Genomic DNA, 20,834 nt, shown 5'->3' on the forward strand with positions numbered 1-20,834 from the left:
CCAGATTTCCTCCCAAAATTTCCAAGTTCTGAAAATTTCCAAATTTTCTCCAAAAATTCCCAAATTCTCTCCAAAATTTCCAAGTTCTTCCCAAAATTCCCCCAAAATCCCCAAATTCCTCCCCAAATCCCCAAGTTTCCTCCCAAAATTCCCAAATTCCTCTGGAAAGTCCCAAATTCCTCCCAAAATTTCCAAATTTCCCCCAAATTCCTCCCAAAATTCCGAAATTTTTCCTAAATTTCCCAAATTTCCTCCCCAAATCCCCAAATTCCACCCAAAATCCCCAAATTTCCTCCCAAAATTTCCAAATTCTTTCCCAAATTCCTCCTGAAATCCTTCCCAAAAATTTCCTCCTGAAATCCCCAAATTCTCCCCCACATTCCCTCCCCAAAATTCCCAAATTCCTCCCAAATCCCCCACAAAATCCCCTTTTTTTCCAGAAATCCCACATATTCCCTCCCATCTTTCCAGGATTTTTGAGGGGAAAAAACCCCAAATCTTGTGGGGACCCAAAAAAAAAAAAAAAAAAAAAAAAAAAAAAAAAATAAAAAAAAAAAAAATCCAATTTTTTTTTTTTTTCAATTTTTTTTCTTTTTTTTCTACTTGAGGAGCTTGAATTTTTTGAGGTGTGGCTGCACCTGATTTTTGGGATAAGGTCGGAGAGCCAAACACGTGGGAATTCCATCGGGATTTTCCATCCACAGCCAGTGATCGACACCTTTATTCTTCAATATCTCTGCTAAATTCAGCAGGGAATTTTCATCTGGAGCCTAAAAAAAAAAAAAAATTAAAATTAAAAAATTAAAACTTTGGAATTAATTGCAGGAATTTTTGAATTCTCAAAATCAAGCTGAGATTCCCATCCCCTTCATGGAGTTTTGGGGTTTTTTTTTTCTCTAATTTTCCTGATTTGCAGATTTTTTTAATTTTTCAGGTTTGTGGGATGTTCAGAGAGTAAACACAATTTTTTTAATGAGATTATTTTTCCCCTTTGGAGAAAATTTTTCTTTTTTGGAGAAAAAAAAATTGGATTTTTTTTTTGTTTGGAAATCACCGAAATCTTCACGGACTTAAAATCCCCTCATGAATTTCGACTTCAACTCGGCCCTGAGTAGTTCCAAATTCTGGAATAATCTCAGGAAGAATTATTATTTTATTCCAAATAATTCCAGGAAGAATTATTATTTTATTCCAAATAATTCCAGGAGGGAATTATTCTTAATTATTCCCAATATCCAACTAAATTTATTTTGGAATTTCGTCTCCTCTCCCCGTTCGCTGCCAGCACCCGCGCGCTCAGCGAATTTCAGAGAAAGAAAAAAAATCCCTTCTGAATCCTCATTTTTTTCCCAAACCGACCATTCTCAACTCCAGAATATTCCCAGAAATTGGTGATTTTCCGAAAAAATCCCGATTTTCCCCCAAAAAATCTCATTTTTCCCTCAGCCCGCCGCGCCCCCCCCAACATGGCGGCCGCCTCCCCTCAGCGCGGAGTTCCCATCATGCCCCGCGGCGCCGCCGTTACCTCCAGCACCACGGTTCTCATGGCGTCGCCCTGCTCCAGGTACGCGCCGGTGTCGGGATGCTCCCGGTAACCGTGAATAGCGGCCAGAGCGGCGTGACAGCCCTGAGCCACCACAGCACCGAGCGGCCACGAGCGGGGAGGCCGCGCCAGGTCCCCGCGAAGCACCACGTACTGCACCAACCCCGCTGTAGCAGCCGCCATGTTGCCGTACGGAACCGCGCGGGCTGCTGGGAGCAAGGAGGGGGATCAGCCAGCGCGCCGCCATGTTGTTGTACGGAACGCGGACCTGCGTGATGACGCACTTCCGGCGGCGCTGAGGCGGGAAAGTTGAGGTGAGCGCTGAGCCCTCAGGGAGGGATTTGGGGTCTCGGGGGGATTTGGGGGAATTTTTTTTGGGATAATTCCCGGGGAAAATTTTTTGGGATCGTCCCTGATCTTTGGGATCTTTTCTGTCACAATTTGGGATCCGTCCTGTCACAATTTGGGATCGTCCCCGTCCCTTTGCCGCTTTCAATTCGCAAAAATCCCTCCCGTTCCCAAAGTCCCGGCCCGTTTTCCCTGTGAAGAAATCTCCAAAATTATGGAAAATTAAAGTTTTTTTTTCCATTTCCATCCAATTTTCCCTGTGAAAAAATTCCCGATTTTGTGGAAAATTATAAGATTTTTTTCCATTCCCTTCCTATTTTCCCTCATTAAAAAATTCCCATTTTTTTTTTTTTAATTAACATAAATGTTCCCATTTCCATCCCCTTTTCCTGCTAAAAAATTGCCCAAATTTATGGAAAACTAAATTTTTTTTTCCCCATTCCCATCCCATTTTCCTCCTAAAAAATTCCCAATTTTCTTTAAATTAACAGGATTTTTTTCCATTCCCATCTCATTTTCCTTGGAAAAAAATCCCCACATTTATGGAAAATTAAAATATTTTTTTCCATTCCCATCCCCATTTTCTTTGTAAAAAAATCCCCAAATTTATGGAAAATTAAAGGATTTTTTTTCCATTTCCATCCCATTTTCCTCCTAAAAAAAAAAATCCCAATTTTTTTAAAATTAACTGGAATTTTCTCATCCCATTTCCCTGAAAAAAAAAATTGCCCAAATTTATGTAAAATTAAAAGATTTTTTTCCCATTCCCATCCCATTTTTCCTCCTAAAGAATTCCCAATTTTTTTTTAATTTACAGGAATTTTTCCCATTCTCATCCCCTTTTCCTCCCTAAAAAAATCCCAAATTTTTTTAAAAATTAACAGGATTTTTCCCATTCCCATCCCATTTTTCTCCTATAAAAATATCCCAAGTTTATCTAAAATTAAATTATTTTTTTCCTTTCCTATCCCATTTTCTCTGGAAAAAAAAAATCACAATTTTGTGGAAAATTAACAGGAATTAAAAAAAAAAAAAATTCCCAAATTTATGGAAAATTAAAGGATTTTTTTTCCATTCCCATCCCATTTTCTTCCCTTAAAAAATCCCAAATTTTTTAAAAAATTAGCAGGAAATTTTCCATTCCCATCCTGTTTTCCCTGTGGAAAAAAAATCTGAAATTTATGGAAAATTAAAATATTTTTTTCCCATTCCTATCCCATTGTCCATGGAAAAAAATTCCCAATTTTTTAAAAATTAACAGGAATTTTTTCCATTTCCATCCCATTTTCCCTGAAAAAAAATCCCCAAATTTATGGAAAATTAAAATATTTTTTTTCCATTCCAATCCCATTTTCCCTGAAAAAAAAAATTCCCAAATTTATGGAAAATTTTAAATTTTTTTCCCTTTTTTCCCAGCCCCAAATTTTTGGGATTTTCCAGGAATTCCCCAGGGATGGATCCTGGGAAAGAAGAGGAGGAAAAAGAAGGAAAAATGGATTTTCCACATGGTGAGTTCCCAAAAATTCCCAAATTTTCCCCAAAATTCCAATAATTTCCCACATTTCTCCTCTTTCCAAGCAGGAATTCTTCCAGAAATCCCAAATTCCTCCCAAAATTCCCAAATTCCCCCAAAAATTCCCTAATTCTTCCCTAAAATTCTCAAATTCTTCCCCAAATTCCTCCAAAAAATTCCCAAATTCTTCCCCAAAATTCCTCTTTCCATGCAGGAATTTCTCCCCAAATTCTTAAATTCCCAAATTCCCCCCAAAATTCCCAAATTCTTTCCCAAAATTCTCAAATTCTTCCCAAAATTCCCAAATTCTTCCCCAGATCACTCACAAAATTCCCCAATTTTCCTCCTGATAATTCCCAAATTATTTCCCAAATTTCTCCAAAAACTTCAAAATTTCATCCTAAAATCCCAAAATTCCTCTTAAAATTCCCAAATTCCTCCCAGAAATTCCCAAATTCTCTTCAAAATCCCCAAATTTCCTCCTAAAATCTCCCAAATTCCTCCTGAAATTCCTGATTTGTTTTCTCCTTCCATTCAGGAATTCCCACCAAATTTCCTTCCAAAATTCCCAAATTTTTTCCCAAATTCCTCACAAAACTCCCCAAATTCCTTCCTAAATCCAAAATTTTTTCCTAAAATTCCCAAATTTTCTCTCCAAATTCCCAAATTTTCTCTTCAAATCCCCAAATTTCTTCCCAAAATCCTCAAATTTCCTCCTAAAATTCCCAAATTTCTTCTTTAAATTCCCAAATTCCCTCCTAAAATCCCCAAATTCCCTCCTAAAACCCCCAAATTTCTTCCTAAAATCCCCAAATTTCTTCCTAAACCCCCAAATTTCTTCCTAAAATCCCCAAATTTCCTCCTAAACTCCCCAAATTTCTTCCTAAAAATCCCCAAATTTCTTCCTAAATTCCCCAAATTTCCTCCTAAATTCCCCAAATTTCTTCCTAAAATCCCCAAATTCCCTCCTAAAACCCCCAAATTTCCTTCTAAAACCCCTGAATTTCCTCCCAAAACCCCCAAATTTCCTCTTAAAACCCCCAAATTTCTTCCTAAACTCCCCAAATTTCTTCCTAAAAATCCCCAAATTTCTTCCTAAAATCCCCAAATTTCTTCTTAAAAATCCCCAAATTTCTTCCTAAAATCCCCAAATTTCTTCCTAAACTCCCCAAATTTCTTCCTAAAACCCCCAAATTTCTTCCTAAAATCCCCAAATTTCTTCCTAAACCCCCAAATTTCTTCCTAAAATCCCCAAATTTCTTCCTAAACCCCCAAATTTCTTCCTAAAACCCCCAAATTTCTTCCTAAAAATCCCCAAATTTCTTCCTAAAATCCCCAAATTTCCTCTAAAATCCCCAAATTTCTTCCTAAAACCCCCAAATTTCTTCCTAAAAATCCCTAAATTTCTTCCTCAAACCCCCAAATTCCCTCCTAAAATCCCCAAATTTCCTTCTAAAACCCCTGAATTTCCTCCCAAAACCCCCAAATTTCCTCTTAAAACCCCCAAATTTCTTCCTAAACTCCCCAAATTTCTTCCTAAAAATCCCTAAATTTCTTTCTAAAACCCCCAAATTTCTTCCTAAAATCCCCAAATTTCTTCCTAAAATCCCCAAATTTCTTCCTAAAAACCCCTAAATTTCTTCCTAAAATCCCCAAATTTCCTCCTAAATTCCCCAAATTTCTTCCTAAAATCCCCAAATTTCCTCCTAAAATCCCCAAATTTTTTCCCCAAATCCCCATCAATCCCCCACTGCCAGGGGTGCTGTCCCAGCTGGAGCAGTTGGAGTCTCTGGCTCGGGGCCGGGCCGTGGCTCAGGAGCGCCGGGAGCAGCTGCAGGAGCGCCGGGAATTCCTGAAAAACCAAATCTGGGAATTGCGGCAGCGCCGGGAGCGGCTGCGGGAGAGAATCCGGCAGGCGGTGAGAGGGAACAAACAGCACAGAATTCCCAAAAATCCCACAGAATTCCCAAAAATAGCACAGAGGATTCCCAGAAAATCCCACAGAATTCCCAGAAAATCTCACAGAATTCCCAGAAAATCCCAGAGAGTTCCCAGAAAATCCCAGAGAGGTCACAAAAATAGCACAGAGAATTTCCAGAAATATCACAGAATTCCCAAAAATACCACAGAGAATTCCCAGAAAATCCCAGAGAGTTCCCAAAAAATCTCACAGAATTCCCAACTAATCCCAGAGACTTCCCAAAGAATCCCAGAGAGTTCCCAAAAAATCCCAGAGAGTTCCCAAAAAATCCCAGAGTTCCCAAAAATATCACAGAATTCCCAGAAAATCTCACAGAATTCCCAGAAATATCACAGAATTCCCAAAAAATCCCAGAGAGTTCTCAAAAAATCTCACAGAATTCCCAGAAAATCTCACAGAATTCCCAAAAAATCCCAGAGAGTTCCCAAAAAATCCCAGAGAGTTCCCAAAAAAATCTCAGTTGGGAATTCCCAAAATTCGGGAATTGTAACCAAAATCCCAGAAATCTAAGCAAAATTCTGACATTTTCTCCCCAGAATTGTTCCAAAATTCCTCCCCAAAATTCCCAAATTTCCTTCCCAAATTTTTCCCAAAATTGTCCCAAGGAATTCCCAAAAAATCCCAGCTGGGAATTCCCAGAACATCCCACAGAATTCCCAAAAAAATCTCACGGAATTCCCAAAAACATCACAAAGAATTCCCAGAAAATCCCAGAGAATGAACAAAAACCTCACAGAATTAAAAAAAAACTGAGAGAATGAACAAAAAAATCTCACAGAATTCCCAGAAAATCTCAGCTGGGAATTCCCAAAAATTCCCAAAAAAATCTCAGCTGGGAATTCCCAAAAAATCGCAGACATTTCCCAAAAAATTCCTCCTGGGAATTCCCAGAAAATCTAAGGGAATTCCCAGAATTCTGGAGTTCTAAACAAAATTCCTGAATTCTTATCAAAATTCCAAAATTTCCTTCCTAAAATTCCAAAATTCTTCCCAAAAATTCCCAAAATCTTCCCAAAATTCCTCTCAAAATTCCCAAATTTCCTCCCAAAATTTTTCCCAAAATTCCTCCTGAATTCCCAAATTCTCCCCAAATTTCTCCTGAAATCCTGAATTTCTTCTTAAAATTCCCAAATTTTCTCCTAAAATTCCTCAATTTTTCCCCAAATTCCTTCTGAAATTCTTCCCAAAATTCCTCCCAGAATTCCCAAATTCTCCCCTAGAATTCCCAAACTTTCCCAAATTTCTCCCATTTCCATTCATGAATTCCTCCCAAAATTCCCCAAATTCTTCCCAAAATTCATCCCAAAATTTCTGAATTTCCTCCCAAAATTCTTCCCTAAAAATTCCCAAACTTATTCCCAAAAAATTCCCAAATTCCTCCCGGAATTCCCAAAATTCCCAGGAGTTGCTGACCTTAGGGGGTTTTATTTTGGGTTTTTTTCCAGGATTTTGGGGATTTTTGGTCATTCCTGGATTTTTTAGGAGCTGGGAAATTTGGGAATTCCGTCGGATCCGGATCCTCGGGAAGTGCTGGAGTGGAGAATCCGGAATTGCCGGGACCTGCTCCAGATGTTCCAGCTCACAGGTAACAAGAAAAGTGGGAATTCTTTGGGAAAATCCCAGAATTTTTTGGGAAAAGAGGCAGAATTCCCAAGAAATGTTTGTGGGAAAGGAGCTGGAAAATTGAGAATTCTTTAGGGAAATTGGGAATTCTTCAGGAAATTCCTGAAATTCCCCAGGAATCAGCGGGAAATTCCAGAACAAATTCTCAGATTCAATTCCCAGAATTTTCTGGATCCAGTTCCCAAAATTTTCTGGAATTTTCCACAGGGATCTGTGGGAAACTCTGGATGAAATTCCTGGAATTCTCTGGATGAAATCTTCGGAATTTTCCCAGAATTTCCCCACAGGGATCAGCGGGAAACTCCAGATCCAATTCCCAGAATTTTCCAGATCAAATTCCTGGAATTTTCCTGGGTTTAATTCCTGGAATTTTCCCTGATTCAATTCCCAGAATTTCCCAGATCCAATTCCTGGAATTTCCTGGATCCAATTCCTGGAATTTTCCCAGAATTTTCCTGGAATTTCTCAGGGATCAGCAGGAAACTCCAGATTCAATTCCTGGAATTTTTTCAAGGGGTTTTCTGGAGTTTTCCTGGAATTTTCCCGGATGCAATTCCCAGAATTCTTCTGGAATTTTCTTGGAATTTCCCCAGGGAATTACTGGGAAACTCCAGATCCAATTCCTGGAATTTTTCCCAGGGATTTTCCTGGAATTTTCCTGCATCCAATTCCCACAATTTTCCCAGAATTTCAGCAGGGATCAGTGGGAAACTCTGGATGAAATTCCTGGAATTCTCTGGATGAAATCTTTGGAGTTTTCCCAAAATTTTCCGGAATTTCCCCACAGGGATCAGCGGGAAACTCCAGATCCAATTCCTGGAATTTTTCCCAGGGTTTTTTTTGAGTTTTCCTGGAATTTTCCTGGATCCAATTCCCGGAATTTTGCAGATCAAATTCCTGGAATTTTCCTGGATTTAATTCCTGGAATTTTCCCTGATTCAATTCCCAGAATTTCCTGGATCCAGTTCCTGGAATTTCCTGGGTCCAATTCCTGGAATTTCTTGGATCCAATTCCCGAAATTTCCTGGATCCAATTCCTGATAATTCCTGGAATTTTCCTGGAATTTCCCAGGGATCAGCAGGAAACTCCAGATTCAATTCCTGGAATTTTTCCCAGGGAATTCCTATAGTTTTCCAGGAATTTTCCTTGATCCTTGATTCCTGGAATTTTTCCTGGATCCATTTCCCACATCCAATTCCTGATAATTCCTGGAATTTTCCCAGGGATCAGCGGGAAACTCAGGATCTAATTCCCAGATTCAATTCCTGGAATTTTCCCAGAATTTTCCTTGACTTTTCCTGGATAATTTCCTGGAATTTCTGCAGGGATCAGCAGGAAACTCCAGATCCAATTTCTGGATTTTTTCCCAGGGATTTCCTGGATCCAATTCCCAGAATTTTCCAGATCCAGTTCTGGATTTTTCCTGGATCAAATTCCCAGAATTTCCTGGATCCACTTCCTGGAATTTTTCCTGATTGAATTCCTGGAATTTCCTGTATCCAATTCCCAAAATTTTCCCATAATTCCCACGGGGATCAGCAGAATTTTTCCTGGAATTTCCGCACAGATCAGCAGAGAACTCCAGAGCCAATTCCTGGAATTTTTCCCAGGGATTTTATGGAGTTTTCCTGGAATTTTCCCGGATCCAATTCTCAGAATTTTCCCAGATCCAATTCCTGATAATTCCTGGAATTTTCCCACATTTTTCCTGGAATTTTCCCAGGGATCAGCAGGGAAACTCCAGATCCAATTCCTGGAATTCTCTGGATGAAATCTTTGGAATTTTCCCAGAATTTTCTGGAATTTCCCCACAGAGATCAGCGGGAAACTATGGATCTAATTCCTGGAATTTCCCGGATCCAATTCCCGGATAATGTGTGAATTCTGGATCCAATTCCCAGAATTTTCATGAAATTTCCCAGGGATCAGCAGGAAATTATGGATCTAATTCCCAGATTCAATTCCTGGAATTTTCCCGGAATTTTCCTGGAATTTTCCCAGAATGTTTCTGGAATTTTCCAGAATTTCCCCACAAGGATCAGCGGGAAACTCCAGATCCAATTCCTGGAATTTTCTGGATCCAATTCCTGATTATTCCTGGAATTTTCCCACATTTTTCCTAGAATTTTCCCAGGGATCAGCACGGAAACTCCGGATCCGATTCCTGGAATTTTTCCCAGGGATTTTCTGGAGTTTTCCCAGAATTCCCCTGGATCAAATTCCTGGAATTTTCCCGGATAATTTCTCAGAAATTTCCACAGGGATCAGCAGGAATCCAGATTCAATTCCTAGAATTTTCTGGATAAAATCATTGGAATTTTCCCAGAATTTTCTGGAATTTCCCCACAGAGATCAGCGGGAAACTCTGGATCCAATTCCTGGAATTTTCACAGATCCAATTCCTGGAATTTTCCGGATCCAATTCCTGGATAATGTGTGAGTTCTGGATCCAATTCCCAGAATTTTCATGGAATTTCCCAGGGATCAGCAGGAAACTATGGATCTAATTCCCAGATTCAATTCCTGGAATTTTCCCGGAATTTTCCTGGAATTTCCCCAGAATGTTTCTGGAATTTTCCAGAATTTCCCCACAAGGATCAGCGGGAAACTCTGGATCCAATTCCTGGAATTTTCCGGATCCAATTCCTGGATAATGTGTGAATTCTGGATCCAATTCCCAGAATTTTCATGGAATTTCCCAGGGATCAGCAGGAAACTATGGATCTAATTCCCAGATTCAATTCCTGGAATTTTCCCGGAATTTTCCTGGAATTTCCCCAGAATGTTTCTGGAATTTTCCAGAATTTCCCCACAAGGATCAGCGGGAAACTCCAAATCCAATTCCTGGAATTCTCTGGATCCAATTCCTGATTATTCCTGGAATTTTCCCACATTTTTCCTGGAATTTTCCCAGGGATCAGCAGGGAAATTCCGGATCCGATTCCTGGAATTTTTCCCAGGGATTTTCTGGAGTTTTCCCAGAATTCCACTGGATCAAATTCCTGGAATTTTCCCGGATAATTTCTCAGAATTTCCCCACAAGGATCAGCGGGAAACTCCAAATCCAATTCCTGCAATTTTCTGGATTAAACCTTTGGAATTTTCCCAGAATTTTCTGGAATTTCCCCACAGAGATCAGCGGGAAACTCCGGATCCAATTCCTGGAATTTTCCGGATCCAATTCCCAGATAATTCCTGGAATTTTCTGAGGATCAGCGGGAAATTCCGGATCCAATTCCTGGAATTTTCTGGCTGAAATCTTTGGAATTTTCCCAGAATTTTCCTGGAATTTCCCCACAGAGATCAGCAGGAAACTCTGGATCCAATTCCTGGAATTTTCCCGGATAATTTCTCAGAAATTTCCGCAGGGATCAGCAGGGAAACTCCAGATCCAATTCCTGGAATTCTCTGGCTGAAATCTTTGGAATTTTCCCAGAATTTTCTGGAATTTCCCCACAGAGATCAGCAGGAAACTCTGGATCCATTTCCTGGAATTTTCCCAGATCCAATTCCTGGAATTTTCCGGATCCAATTCCCGGATAATGTGTGAATTCTGGATCCAATTCCCAGAATTTTCATGAAATTTCCCAGGGATCAGCAGGAAATTATGGATCTAATTCCCAGATTCAATTCCTGGAATTTTCCCGGAATTTTCCTGGAATTTTCCCAGAATGTTTCTGGAATTTTCCAGAATTTCCCCACAAGGATCAGCGGGAAACTCCAGATCCAATTCCTGGAATTTTCTGGATCCAATTCCTGATTATTCCTGGAATTTTCCCACATTTTTCCTAGAATTTTCCCAGGGATCAGCACGGAAACTCCGGATCCGATTCCTGGAATTTTTCCCAGGGATTTTCTGGAGTTTTCCCAGAATTCCCCTGGATCAAATTCCTGGAATTTTCCCGGATAATTTCTCAGAAATTTCCACAGGGATCAGCAGGAAAATCCAGATTCAATTCCTAGAATTTTCTGGATAAAATCATTGGAATTTTCCCAGAATTTTCTGGAATTTCCCCACAGAGATCAGCGGGAAACTTTGGATCCAATTCCTGGAATTTTCCCAGATCCAATTCCTGGAATTTTCTGGATCCAATTCCTGGATAATGTGTGAATTCTGGATCCAATTCCCAGAATTTTCATGGAATTTCCCAGGGATCAGCAGGAAATTATGGATCTAATTCCCAGATTCAGATCCTGGAATTTTCCTGGAATTTTCCCAGAATGTTTCTGGAATTTTCCAGAATTTCCCCACGAGGATCAGTGGGAAACTCCAGATCCAATTCCTGGAATTTTCTGGATCCAATTCCTGATTATTCCTGGAATTTTCCCACATTTTTCCTGGAATTTTCCCAGGGATCAGCAGGGAAATTCCGGATCCGATTCCTGGAATTTTTCCCAGGGATTTTCTGGAGTTTCCCAGAATTTCCCTGGATCAAATTCCTGGAATTTTCCCGGATAATTTCTCAGAATTTCTGCAGGGATCAGCAGGAAACTCCAGATCCAATTCCTGGAATTTTCTAGATGAAATCTTTGGAATTTCCCCAGAATTTTCCCGGAATTTCCCCACAGAGATCAGCGGGAAACTCCGGATCAAATTCCTGGAATTTTCCCAGATCCAATTCCTGGAATTTTCCGGATCCAATTCCTGGATAATGTGTGAATTCTGGATCCAATTCCCAGAATTTTCGTGGAATTTCCCAGGGATCAGCAGGAAATTATGGATCTAATTCCCAGATTCAATTCCTGAAATTTTCCCGGAATTTTCCTGGAATTTCCCCAGAATGTTTCTGGAATTTTCCAGAATTTCCCCACAAGGATCAGCGGGAAACTCTGGATCCAATTCCTGGAATTTTCTGGATCCAATTCCTGATTATTCCTGGAATTTTCCCACATTTTTCCTGGAATTTTCCCAGGGATCAGCAGGGAAATTCTGGATCCGATTCCTGGAATTTTTCCCAGAGATTTTCTGGAGTTTCCCAGAATTTCCCTGGATCAAATTCCTGGAATTTTCCCAGATAATTTCTCAGAATTTCTGCAGGGATCAGCAGGAAACTCCAGATGAAATTCCTGGAATTCTCTGGATGAAATCTTTGGAGTTTTCCCAGAATTTTCCCGGAATTTCCCCACAGAGATCAGCGGGAAACTCCGGATCCAATTCCTGGAATTTTCCGGACCCAATTCCCGGATAATTCCTGGAATTTTTTGAGGATCAGCGAGAAATTCCAGATCCAATTCCCCAAATTTTCCCGAAATCCCCGCAGGGATCAGCGGGAAGCTGAGCAAACACGGAATCTCCTTCTCCTTGCACACGTCCTTCGAGGGCTCCCTGCTGGATTCCTTCCATGTGGAGCTCCAGGAATTCCGGGAATTCCGGGAATTCCGCGTGCGCCGCCATTCCGTGCCCCCCTTCATCCCCCTGGAGCGCCTTTCCCAGGAATTCCTTCCCAAGGATCCTCGGGAATTCTTGGGAATTCTCTTCCAGCACCTCAACGCCTTCGTGGCCAGGAGGCACCAGCTCCAAAAATTCCAGGTGAGAATTCCCAAATTTTTGTCCAAAATTCCCAAATTTTTGTAGCAAAACTCGCCATTTTCCTCCTCGAATTCCCAAATAATTTCTGAAAAATTCCTTTGAAATTCCTTGTGAATTTCTCTTCAAATTCTCGAATTTCTTCTCAAAATTCTTCCCAGATTTCTCCCAAATTTTTCCCCAAATTCCCTAAGTTTGGATTCACCCAAATTTCTCAACTTGCTTTCCAAAATTCTTCCCAATTTTTTTCCCCCAATTTCCCAAATTTCTCCCAAATTATTTCCCAGATTACCCAAAATTCTTCCCAAAATTCCCCAATTTCCTTCCTGAAATTCTTCTCAAGTTCTTCCAAAATTTCTCCCAAAATCCCCAAATTTCTTCCCCAAATTCCCAAATTCTTTTCTAAAATTTCCAAAATCTTCCTGAAATTCCCCAATTTCCCCAAATTCTTCTCAAAATTCCTAATTTTCCAAATTTCTAAAATTTCTTTCCAGAATTCCCAAATTATTTCCAAATCCCTTCCAAAAATTCCCAAAGTTTGGATTCTCCCCAATTTCTCAAATTTCTTCTCAAAATTCTTCCCGAATTTCTCCCAAATTTTCTTCAAATTCCCAAAGTTTGGATTCTCCCAAATTTCTCAACTTGCTTTCCAAAATTCTTCCCGAATTTTTCCCCCAAATTTCTTCCCAGAATTCTTCCAAATTTCTTGTAAATTTCTCTTTGAATTCCCAAATTTCTTCCGAATTTCTTCCCAAAATTCATCCTGAATTTCTCCCAATTTTCCCCAAATGCCCAAATTCTTCCCCAAATTCCCCAAGTCTCTCCCAAATTCCTGCCCAAAATTGTCAAATCCTTCCCAAAATTCCCAAATTCTTTCCAAATCCCTTCCAAAAATTCCCAATTTCTCAACTTTCTTCCCAAAATTCTTACCAGATTTTTCCCCAAAATTCCCAACTTTCTTCCCAAAATTTCTCCCCAAATTTCTCTCAAATTCCCAAATTCTTCTCAAAATTCCCAGATTTTCCAGATTTCTAAAATTTCTTCCCAGAATTCCCAAATTCCTCCCAAAATCGGCTCCAAATTCCCAAATTGTTTCCAAATTCTTTCCAAAAATTCTCAGATTTCTCAACTTCCCAAAATTCTTCCCAGATTTTCCCCCAAAATTCCCAAATTTCTTCTGAATTTCTCTTCAAATTCCCAAATTTCTTCCCAAAATTTCTCCCAAATGTTTCAAATTCCTTCCCAAAATTCCCAAATTTCTTCCGCAAATTCCCAAATTTTTCTCAAAATTCCCAAATTTTCCAATTTTCTAAAACTTCTTCCCCAAATTCTTCCCAAAATCTCCCCTAAATTCCTAAATTATTTCCAAATTCTTTCCCGAATTTCTTGCCAAAATTATTGATTTTCCCCCAAAATTCCCAAATTTTTTCCAAAATCTCTCCCAAAATCTTATGAAAATTCCCAGATTTTCCAGATTTCAAAAATTTCTTTCCAAAATTCTCAAATTCCTCCCAAAATCTTCCCCAAATTTCTCCCAAGTTTATCCTAAATTTCTTCCCAAAATTCCCGAATTTCTGCCTGAAAATCCCAAATTCTCCCCAAATTCCCCAAATTTTTCCCAAATTTTTGAAAATTCTTCCCAAATTTTTTCCCAAAATTCCCAATTTTTTTCCAAATTCTTCCCCAAAATTCTCAAATTTCTCCCAAAATTTCTTCCCAAAATTCCCAAATTCTTTCCAAAAATTCCCAAACGTTTCAAATTCCTTCCCAAAACCCCCAAATTTCCCAGAAATCCCCAAATTTTGCCCTTTCCCAGAAGGAATTTTCCGAGTGCATCCAAGGAATCCCTTCCCAGAATTCCCTGTGCAACCTCCTGAGCTTCCACTACCGAATTCCCGGCGGAAATTCCGGAAAATTCCCGGAATTCCGGGAATTCCGAGCGCGGCTCCTGTACCGGGACCCCCTGCGGAGCCTCCCCAGCGACGTCAGCGTCAGCAGCCACGGTGAGGGGAATGCTGGGAAATTTTGGGAATTCCAGAGGGATTTTTGGGAATTCCAAGATTTTTATTTTTTTTTTATTTCCGGGGGGTTTTTTTTTTGGGAGTTTCTGTTATTTCTGGGAATTCCGAAGGGATTTTTGGGAATTCCAGATGGATTTTTGGGAATTCCAAGATTTTTTTTTTTTATTTCCAGTGGGTTTTTGGGAATTTCTGTTATTTTTGGGAATTCCAGAGGGATTTTTGGGAATTCCGAAGGGATTTTTTTTTGGAATTTCAAGGGATTTTTTTTTTTTTTTTTTTTTTTTTTAAATTGAAAGGAATTTTCTTGGATTTCCAAGGGATTTTTGAGGGGTTTTTTGGGAATTCCAGAGGGATTTTTGGGAATTCCAGTGGGATTTTTGGGAATTCCAAGATTTTTATTTTTTTTTAATTATTTCCGGGGCTTTTTTTTGGGAATTTCTGTTATTTCTGGGAATTCCAAAGAGATTTTTGGGAATTCCAAGATTTTTATTTTTTTTTATTTCCAGTGGGTTTTTGGGAATTTCTGTTATTTCTGGGAATTCCAGAGGGATTTTTGGGAATTCCAAAGGGTTTGGTTTTTTTTTTTTTTGGGATTTCGAGGGAATTTTTTTATTTTTTTTATTTTTTTATTTTTATTTAATTGAAAAGAATTTTCTTGGATTTCCAAGGGATTTTTTGAGGGATCTTTTGGGAATTCCAGAGGGATTTTTGGGAATTCCAGAGGGATTTTTGGGAATTCCAAGATTTTTATTTTTTTTTTATTTCCGGGGGGGTTTTTTTTTGGGAATTTCTGTTATTTCTGGGAATTCCAGAGGGATTTTTGGGAATTCCAGAGGGATTTTTGGGAATTCCGAAGGGATTTTTGGGAATTCCAAAGGGTTTGGTTTTTTTTTTTTTTTTGGGATTTCGAGGGAATTTTTTATTTTTTTATTTTTATTTAATTGAAAAGAATTTTCTTGGATTTCCAAGTGATTTTTGAGGGGTTTTTTGGGAATTCCAGAGGGATTTTTGGGAATTACAGAGGGATTTTTGGGAATTCCAAGATTTTATTTTTTTTTAATTATTTCCAGGGGTTTTTTTTTGGAATTTCTGTTATTTCTGGGAATTCCGAAGGGATTTTTGGGAATTCCAAAGGTTTGGGGTTTTTTTTTGGAATTTCAAGGGATTTTTAAAATTTTTTTTTAATTGAAAGGAATTTTCATGGATTTTCAAGGGATTTTTGAGGAATTTTTTTGGAATTTCAAAGGGATCTTTTGGGAATTGCAAAGGGTTTTTTGGGAAATTCTAATGGAATTTCAGAAGTATTTCTGGGAATTCCAAAGGGATTTTTGGGAATTCCAAAATTTCTTGGGAATTTCCAGGGGTTTTTTTTTGGAATTTCAAGGTGTTTTTTTTTTTTTTTTAATTTAATTGAAAGGAATTTTTTTGGATTTCCAATGGAATTTTTTGGGAATTTCCAGAGATTTTTTGAGAATTTCAAGGGTTTTTTCTGGGAATTCTGAAGGATTTTTTGGGAGTCCCTGAGAATTCCAAGCAATTTTTATTTGGGAATTCCGAGGGGTTTTGGGAATTCCAGCAGATTCTTTTGGGAATTCCAAGAGGTTTTTTGGGAATTTCCAGAGATGTTTTTTGGGAATTCCAAGGGATTTTTTTTTAACAGTCCAAGGGGATTTCTGGGAATCCCAAGGGATTTTTTTGGGAATTTTGAGGGGGTTTTTGGGAATTCCAGGATTTTTTTGGGGAATTCCAGCATTTTTTGGGACTTTTCAGGGGTTTTCTCGGAATTTCCAGAGATTCTTTGGGAATTCCAAAGGGATTTTTGGGAAATCCAAAGGGATTTTTATTTTTTTCAAAATTCCAAAGGATTTCAGAGAATTTTGAGGGCTTTTTTTTTGGAATTCCAAGGGATTTTTTTAGGAATTTTGCTGAGGTTTTTTGGAAATTTTGAGAGGTTTTATTAGTAATTTTGAATGGTTTCTTAGAATTACAAGTGACTTTTCTTGGAATTTTCTAGGAATTTCAAAGAATTTTTCTGGGAATTCCAGGAGATTTTTCAGGGAATTCCAAGGGATTTTTCAGAATTCCCGGGGTTTCTTCAGGAATTCTAAAGGAATTTGCTGGGAATTCAAAGAGGGATTTTTTTGGGAATTTCCAGAGATTTTCTGGGAATTCCAATGGGCTTTTTTGGGAATTCTAAAGGATTTTTTGGGAGATTCCAAAGGGATTCCTGGGAATGCCAAGTGATGTTTTGGGAATTTCAGGGGATTTTTTTTTGGCAATTCCAAGGGAATTTTTTGGGGGAATTCCAAGGGATTTCTGGGAATTCCAGCATTTTTTGGGGGAATTTCCAGGGGTTTGTTTGGGAATCCCAAGTGGTTTTTTTGGATATTCCAAGTGATATTTTTGGGAATTCCCAAAGATTTCTTGACCATTCCCAGGGACTTTTTTGGGAATTTTGAGGGGGTTTTTTGGGAATTCCCAAGGGATTTTTTTTAAGAATTCCAGAGGTATTTTTGGGAATTTCAATGAGATTTCTGGGAATCCCAAGTGGGTTTATTGGGAATTTCAGGGGATTTTTTGGGAATTTTGAGGGGATGTGTTGGGAATTTTGAGGAGTTTATTTTGGGAATCCCAAGTGAGATTTTTTGGGGAATTCCAAGTGATATTTTTGGGAATTCCCAAGGATTTCTTGACCATTCTCAGGGATTTTTTTGGGAATTTCAAGGGGTTTTTTTGGAAATTCCCAAGGATTTTTGGGAATTTCCAAGGGATTTTTTTGGGAATCCCAAGTGGGTTTTTTGGGAATTCCAGGGGATTTCTTTGGGAATGTTGAGAGGATGTTTTGGGAAATTTGAGGAGTTTCTTTGGGAATTCCAAGCGATTTTTTGGGGGAATTCACAGGGATTTCTGGGATTTTCCAAGAATTTTTTTGAGAATTCCAAGGGATATTTTTGGGAATCCCAAGTGGGTTTTTTAGGAAATTCCAAATGATATTTTTGGGAATTCCCAAGGATTTCTTGACCATTCCCTGGGATTTTTTGAGGAATCCCAAAGGGATTTTTGGGAATTTCAAAGGGGTTTCTGGGAATGCCAAGTGGGTTTATTGGGAATTCCAGGGGATTTCTTTGGGAGTTTTGAGGGGATTTTTTGGGAATTCTGAGGGGATTTTTTGGGAATTCCAAGCAATTTTTTGGGGAACTCCAAGGGACTTTTGGGAATTCCGAAGGATTTCTTGATCATTCCCAGGGATTTTTTGGGGGAATTTTGAGGGGTTTTTTGGGAATTTTGGGGGAATTCCTGGAATTGCAGGAATCCTGAGCGGAATTCCCGGTTTTCCAGCGGGAGCTGCGGTCCCGGAGCACTCGGAGCTGCTCCGGAGCCTCCCCCTGCCCCGAGCGTTCCGGGAGATCCGAGCCCGGGAAATGCAGGAAGCGGCGCCGGGAGTCGGCTGAGAAATCCGGGAATTCTGGGAAAAAATCCGGGAATTCCTGGGGGAAAAAATCCGGGAATTCCTGGGGGAAAAAATCCGGGAATTATGGGAAAAAAGCTGGGAATTATGGGAAAAAATCCGGGAATTCCTGGGGGGAAAAAATCTGGGAATTCTGGGAAAAAAGCTGGGAATTCCTGGGGGAAAAAATCTGGGAATTATGGGAAAAAATCTGGGAATTCTGGGAAAAAATCCGGGAATTATGGGGGAAAATCTGGGAATTCCTGGGGGAAAAAATCCGGGAATTATGGGAAAAAATCTGGGAATTCCTGGAGGAAAAAAAATCTGGGAATTCCTGGGGGAAAAAATCTGGGAATTATGGGAAAAATCTGGGAATTCTGGGAAAAAATCTGGGAATTATGGGAAAAAATCCGGGAATTCCTGGGGGAAAAAATCCGGGAATTATGGGAAAAAATCTGGGAATTCCTGGAGGAAAAAATCTGGGAATTATGGGAAAAAATCTGGGAATTCCTGGGGGAAAAAATCCGGGAATTATGGGAAAAAATCTGGGAATTCCTGGGGGAAAAAAATCCAGGAATTATGGGAAAAAATCTGGGAATTCCTGGGGGGAAAAAATCCAGGAATTATGGGAAAAAATCTGGGAATTCTTGGAGGAAATATCTGGGAATTTAGGGGAAAAATCCAGGAATTCTGGTAAAAAATCTGGGAATTCTGGGAAAAAATCCAGGAATTTCTTTAGGAAAAATCCCGGAATTCCTGGAGAAAAAAATTCTCGAATTCTGGGAAGAAATCTGGGAATTCCTGGAGAAAAAACCTGGGAATTCTGGGAAAAAATCTGGGAATTCTGGGAAAAAATCTGGGAATTATGGGAAAAAATCCGGGAATTTCTTTAGGAAAAATCCCGGAATTCCTGGAGAAAAAAATTCGGGAATTCTGGGAAGAAATCTGGGAATTACTGGAGAAAAAACCTGGGAATTCTGGGAAGAAATCTGAGAATTCCTGGAGAAAAAACCTGGGAATTCTGAGAAAAAAAATCTGGGAATCCCTGGAGGAAAAATCCGGGAATTCTGGGAAAAAATCTGGGAATTCCTTTAGAAATAATCCCGGAATTCCTGGAGAAAAAAATTCAGGAATTCTGGGGAAAAATCCTGGAATTCCTTGAGGAAAAATCTGGGAATTCTGGGAAAAAAATCCGGGAATTCCTGGAGAAAAAAATCCAGGAATTCTGGGAGGAATTGGGGAATTTTAGGAAGAATTTTGGGAGGAATTTTGGGGAAGAATTTGGGAATTTTTAAAGGAAATTTGGGAATTTTGGGATGAATTTGTGAATTTTAGGAAGAATTTTGGGGAGGAAACTTCCAAATTTGGGAATTTCAGGAGGAATTTTGGGGAAGAATTTGGGAATTTTGGGATTAAATTTGGGGAATTCTGGGAAGAATTTGGGAATTCTGGGAGGAAATTTGGGAATTTTGGGGATGACATTGGGGAATTTGGGGTTGGAAATTTGGGGAAGAATTTTTGGGAAGAATTTGGGAATTTTAGAAGAAACTCGGGGAAGAATTTGAATTTTTAGAGGAATTTTGGGTGGAAATTTGGGAATTTTTGGGAAGAATTTGGGAAATTTGGGATGAAATTTGGGAATTTTGGGGAGGGAATTCAGGAATTTTGGGAGGAAATTTGGGAATTTTAAGAAGGATTTGGGGAATCTTGGGAATTTTGGGAGGAATTTGGGGAGGAATTCCTGCATGGAAAGGGGGAAAATTTGGGAATTTGGAGAAAAATTTGGGAGGAAATTTGGGGATTTTGGGAAGAATTTGGGAATTTCGGGAAGAATTGGGAATTATGGGAGTGATTTTGGGAAGAATTTGGGGATTTTGGGAAATTTGGGAGGAATTTTGGGAATTCTGGAAAAATTTTGGGAAGAGTTCCTGTGTGTAGATGGGAAAAATTCCGAAATTTGGGGGAAATTTGGGAATTTTTGGAGGAATCTGGGGACGAAATTTGGGATTTTTGGAAGGATTTTGGGAATTTTGGGAAATTTGGGAATTTTGGGATTTTGTTGGAATTCAATAAAAACGGGAATGAAACCAAAATGTGTCTGACTGTGATTATTGATTATTGATCATTAAATATCGATTAATATTCGTTAATTATCGATTTCTGATTGTTGATGAGTCCTTATTGATTATTGGTAATAATTGCAGTTTACTAATTGATTATTAATTATTAATTATTGGTTTCTATTTCTTATTAATGATTATTTGTTCTTAATCAATTATTGATTAGTTATTATTGGTCACTGATGATGTGTTATTAATTATTGACAATTAATTAATTATTATCCAATATTGGTTAGTAATTATTATTATTAATTATTAATAATTATTATCAATTATTAGTTATCCTTGTTCTTCAATATCAATAATTATTAATTATTAGTGATTGATTGATACGTTATTAATTATTGATTTCTGATGATTGATGAATCATTATTGATTATTAATTATAAAAATTACCACTTATCACATATTTATTATTAGTTATTAATTATTGGTTTTAATTTTATTAAGGATTGTTTATTAATAATTAATTGCTGTTAATTATTGATTATTATTATTAGTTATTATGATGGCTGTTTATCAATTATTAATCATGATTGTTATTAATTATTAATTATAATTATTGATAATTTGTAAATATTTATTGAGTATTAATTATTATTAATTATGGTGCCAATTATTAATTGCTGATTTGTTGATTAGTATTTATTAGTAGTGATTGTTATTAATTATTAATTATTATTCTATATGGCTACACATTATTAGCAAT

The 20,834-nt window shown here is 38.4% G+C and overlaps 2 protein-coding genes across 2 annotated transcripts; one reads left to right on the forward strand and one right to left on the reverse strand.

Annotated features, from left to right (window-relative positions):
* Positions 1–577: 577 nt before the first annotated feature.
* Positions 578–1,785, reverse strand: PTRHD1 (peptidyl-tRNA hydrolase domain containing 1). Its single transcript, XM_056515660.1, has 2 exons — positions 1,526–1,785; positions 578–770 (listed from the first exon to the last, which is right to left on the reverse strand). The coding sequence occupies exons 1-2, from the start codon at positions 1,724–1,726 to the stop codon at positions 600–602; spliced, it is 372 nt and encodes a 123-aa protein (XP_056371635.1). The 5' UTR covers positions 1,727–1,785; the 3' UTR covers positions 578–599.
* A 3-nt stretch (positions 1,786–1,788) lies between these two features.
* CENPO (centromere protein O) lies at positions 1,789–18,507 on the forward strand. Its single transcript, XM_056515659.1, has 7 exons — positions 1,789–1,857; positions 3,308–3,399; positions 5,162–5,322; positions 6,868–6,970; positions 12,271–12,539; positions 14,353–14,539; positions 17,897–18,507. The coding sequence occupies exons 2-7, from the start codon at positions 3,345–3,347 to the stop codon at positions 18,007–18,009; spliced, it is 888 nt and encodes a 295-aa protein (XP_056371634.1). The 5' UTR covers positions 1,789–1,857; positions 3,308–3,344; the 3' UTR covers positions 18,010–18,507.
* Positions 18,508–20,834: the final 2,327 nt, after the last annotated feature.

This window comes from Oenanthe melanoleuca, unplaced genomic scaffold (genome assembly GCF_029582105.1).
Source record: "Oenanthe melanoleuca isolate GR-GAL-2019-014 unplaced genomic scaffold, OMel1.0 S029, whole genome shotgun sequence".
NCBI classification, from domain to species: domain Eukaryota; kingdom Metazoa; phylum Chordata; class Aves; order Passeriformes; family Muscicapidae; genus Oenanthe; species Oenanthe melanoleuca.

Coding starts and splice junctions, on each gene's coding strand:
- PTRHD1 (XM_056515660.1), bottom strand. CDS start 1,726: ATGGCGGCTGCTACAGCGGGGTTGGTGCAGTACGTGGTGCTTCGCGGG. Junction 771..1,525: donor TGAGAACCGTGGTGCTGGAG/GTAACGGCGGCG, acceptor TTTTTTTTTTAG/GCTCCAGATGAAAATTCCCT.
- CENPO (XM_056515659.1), top strand. CDS start 3,345: ATGGATCCTGGGAAAGAAGAGGAGGAAAAAGAAGGAAAAATGGATTTT. Junction 12,540..14,352: donor ACCAGCTCCAAAAATTCCAG/GTGAGAATTCCC, acceptor GCCCTTTCCCAG/AAGGAATTTTCCGAGTGCAT. Junction 14,540..17,896: donor CGTCAGCGTCAGCAGCCACG/GTGAGGGGAATG, acceptor CCGGTTTTCCAG/CGGGAGCTGCGGTCCCGGAG.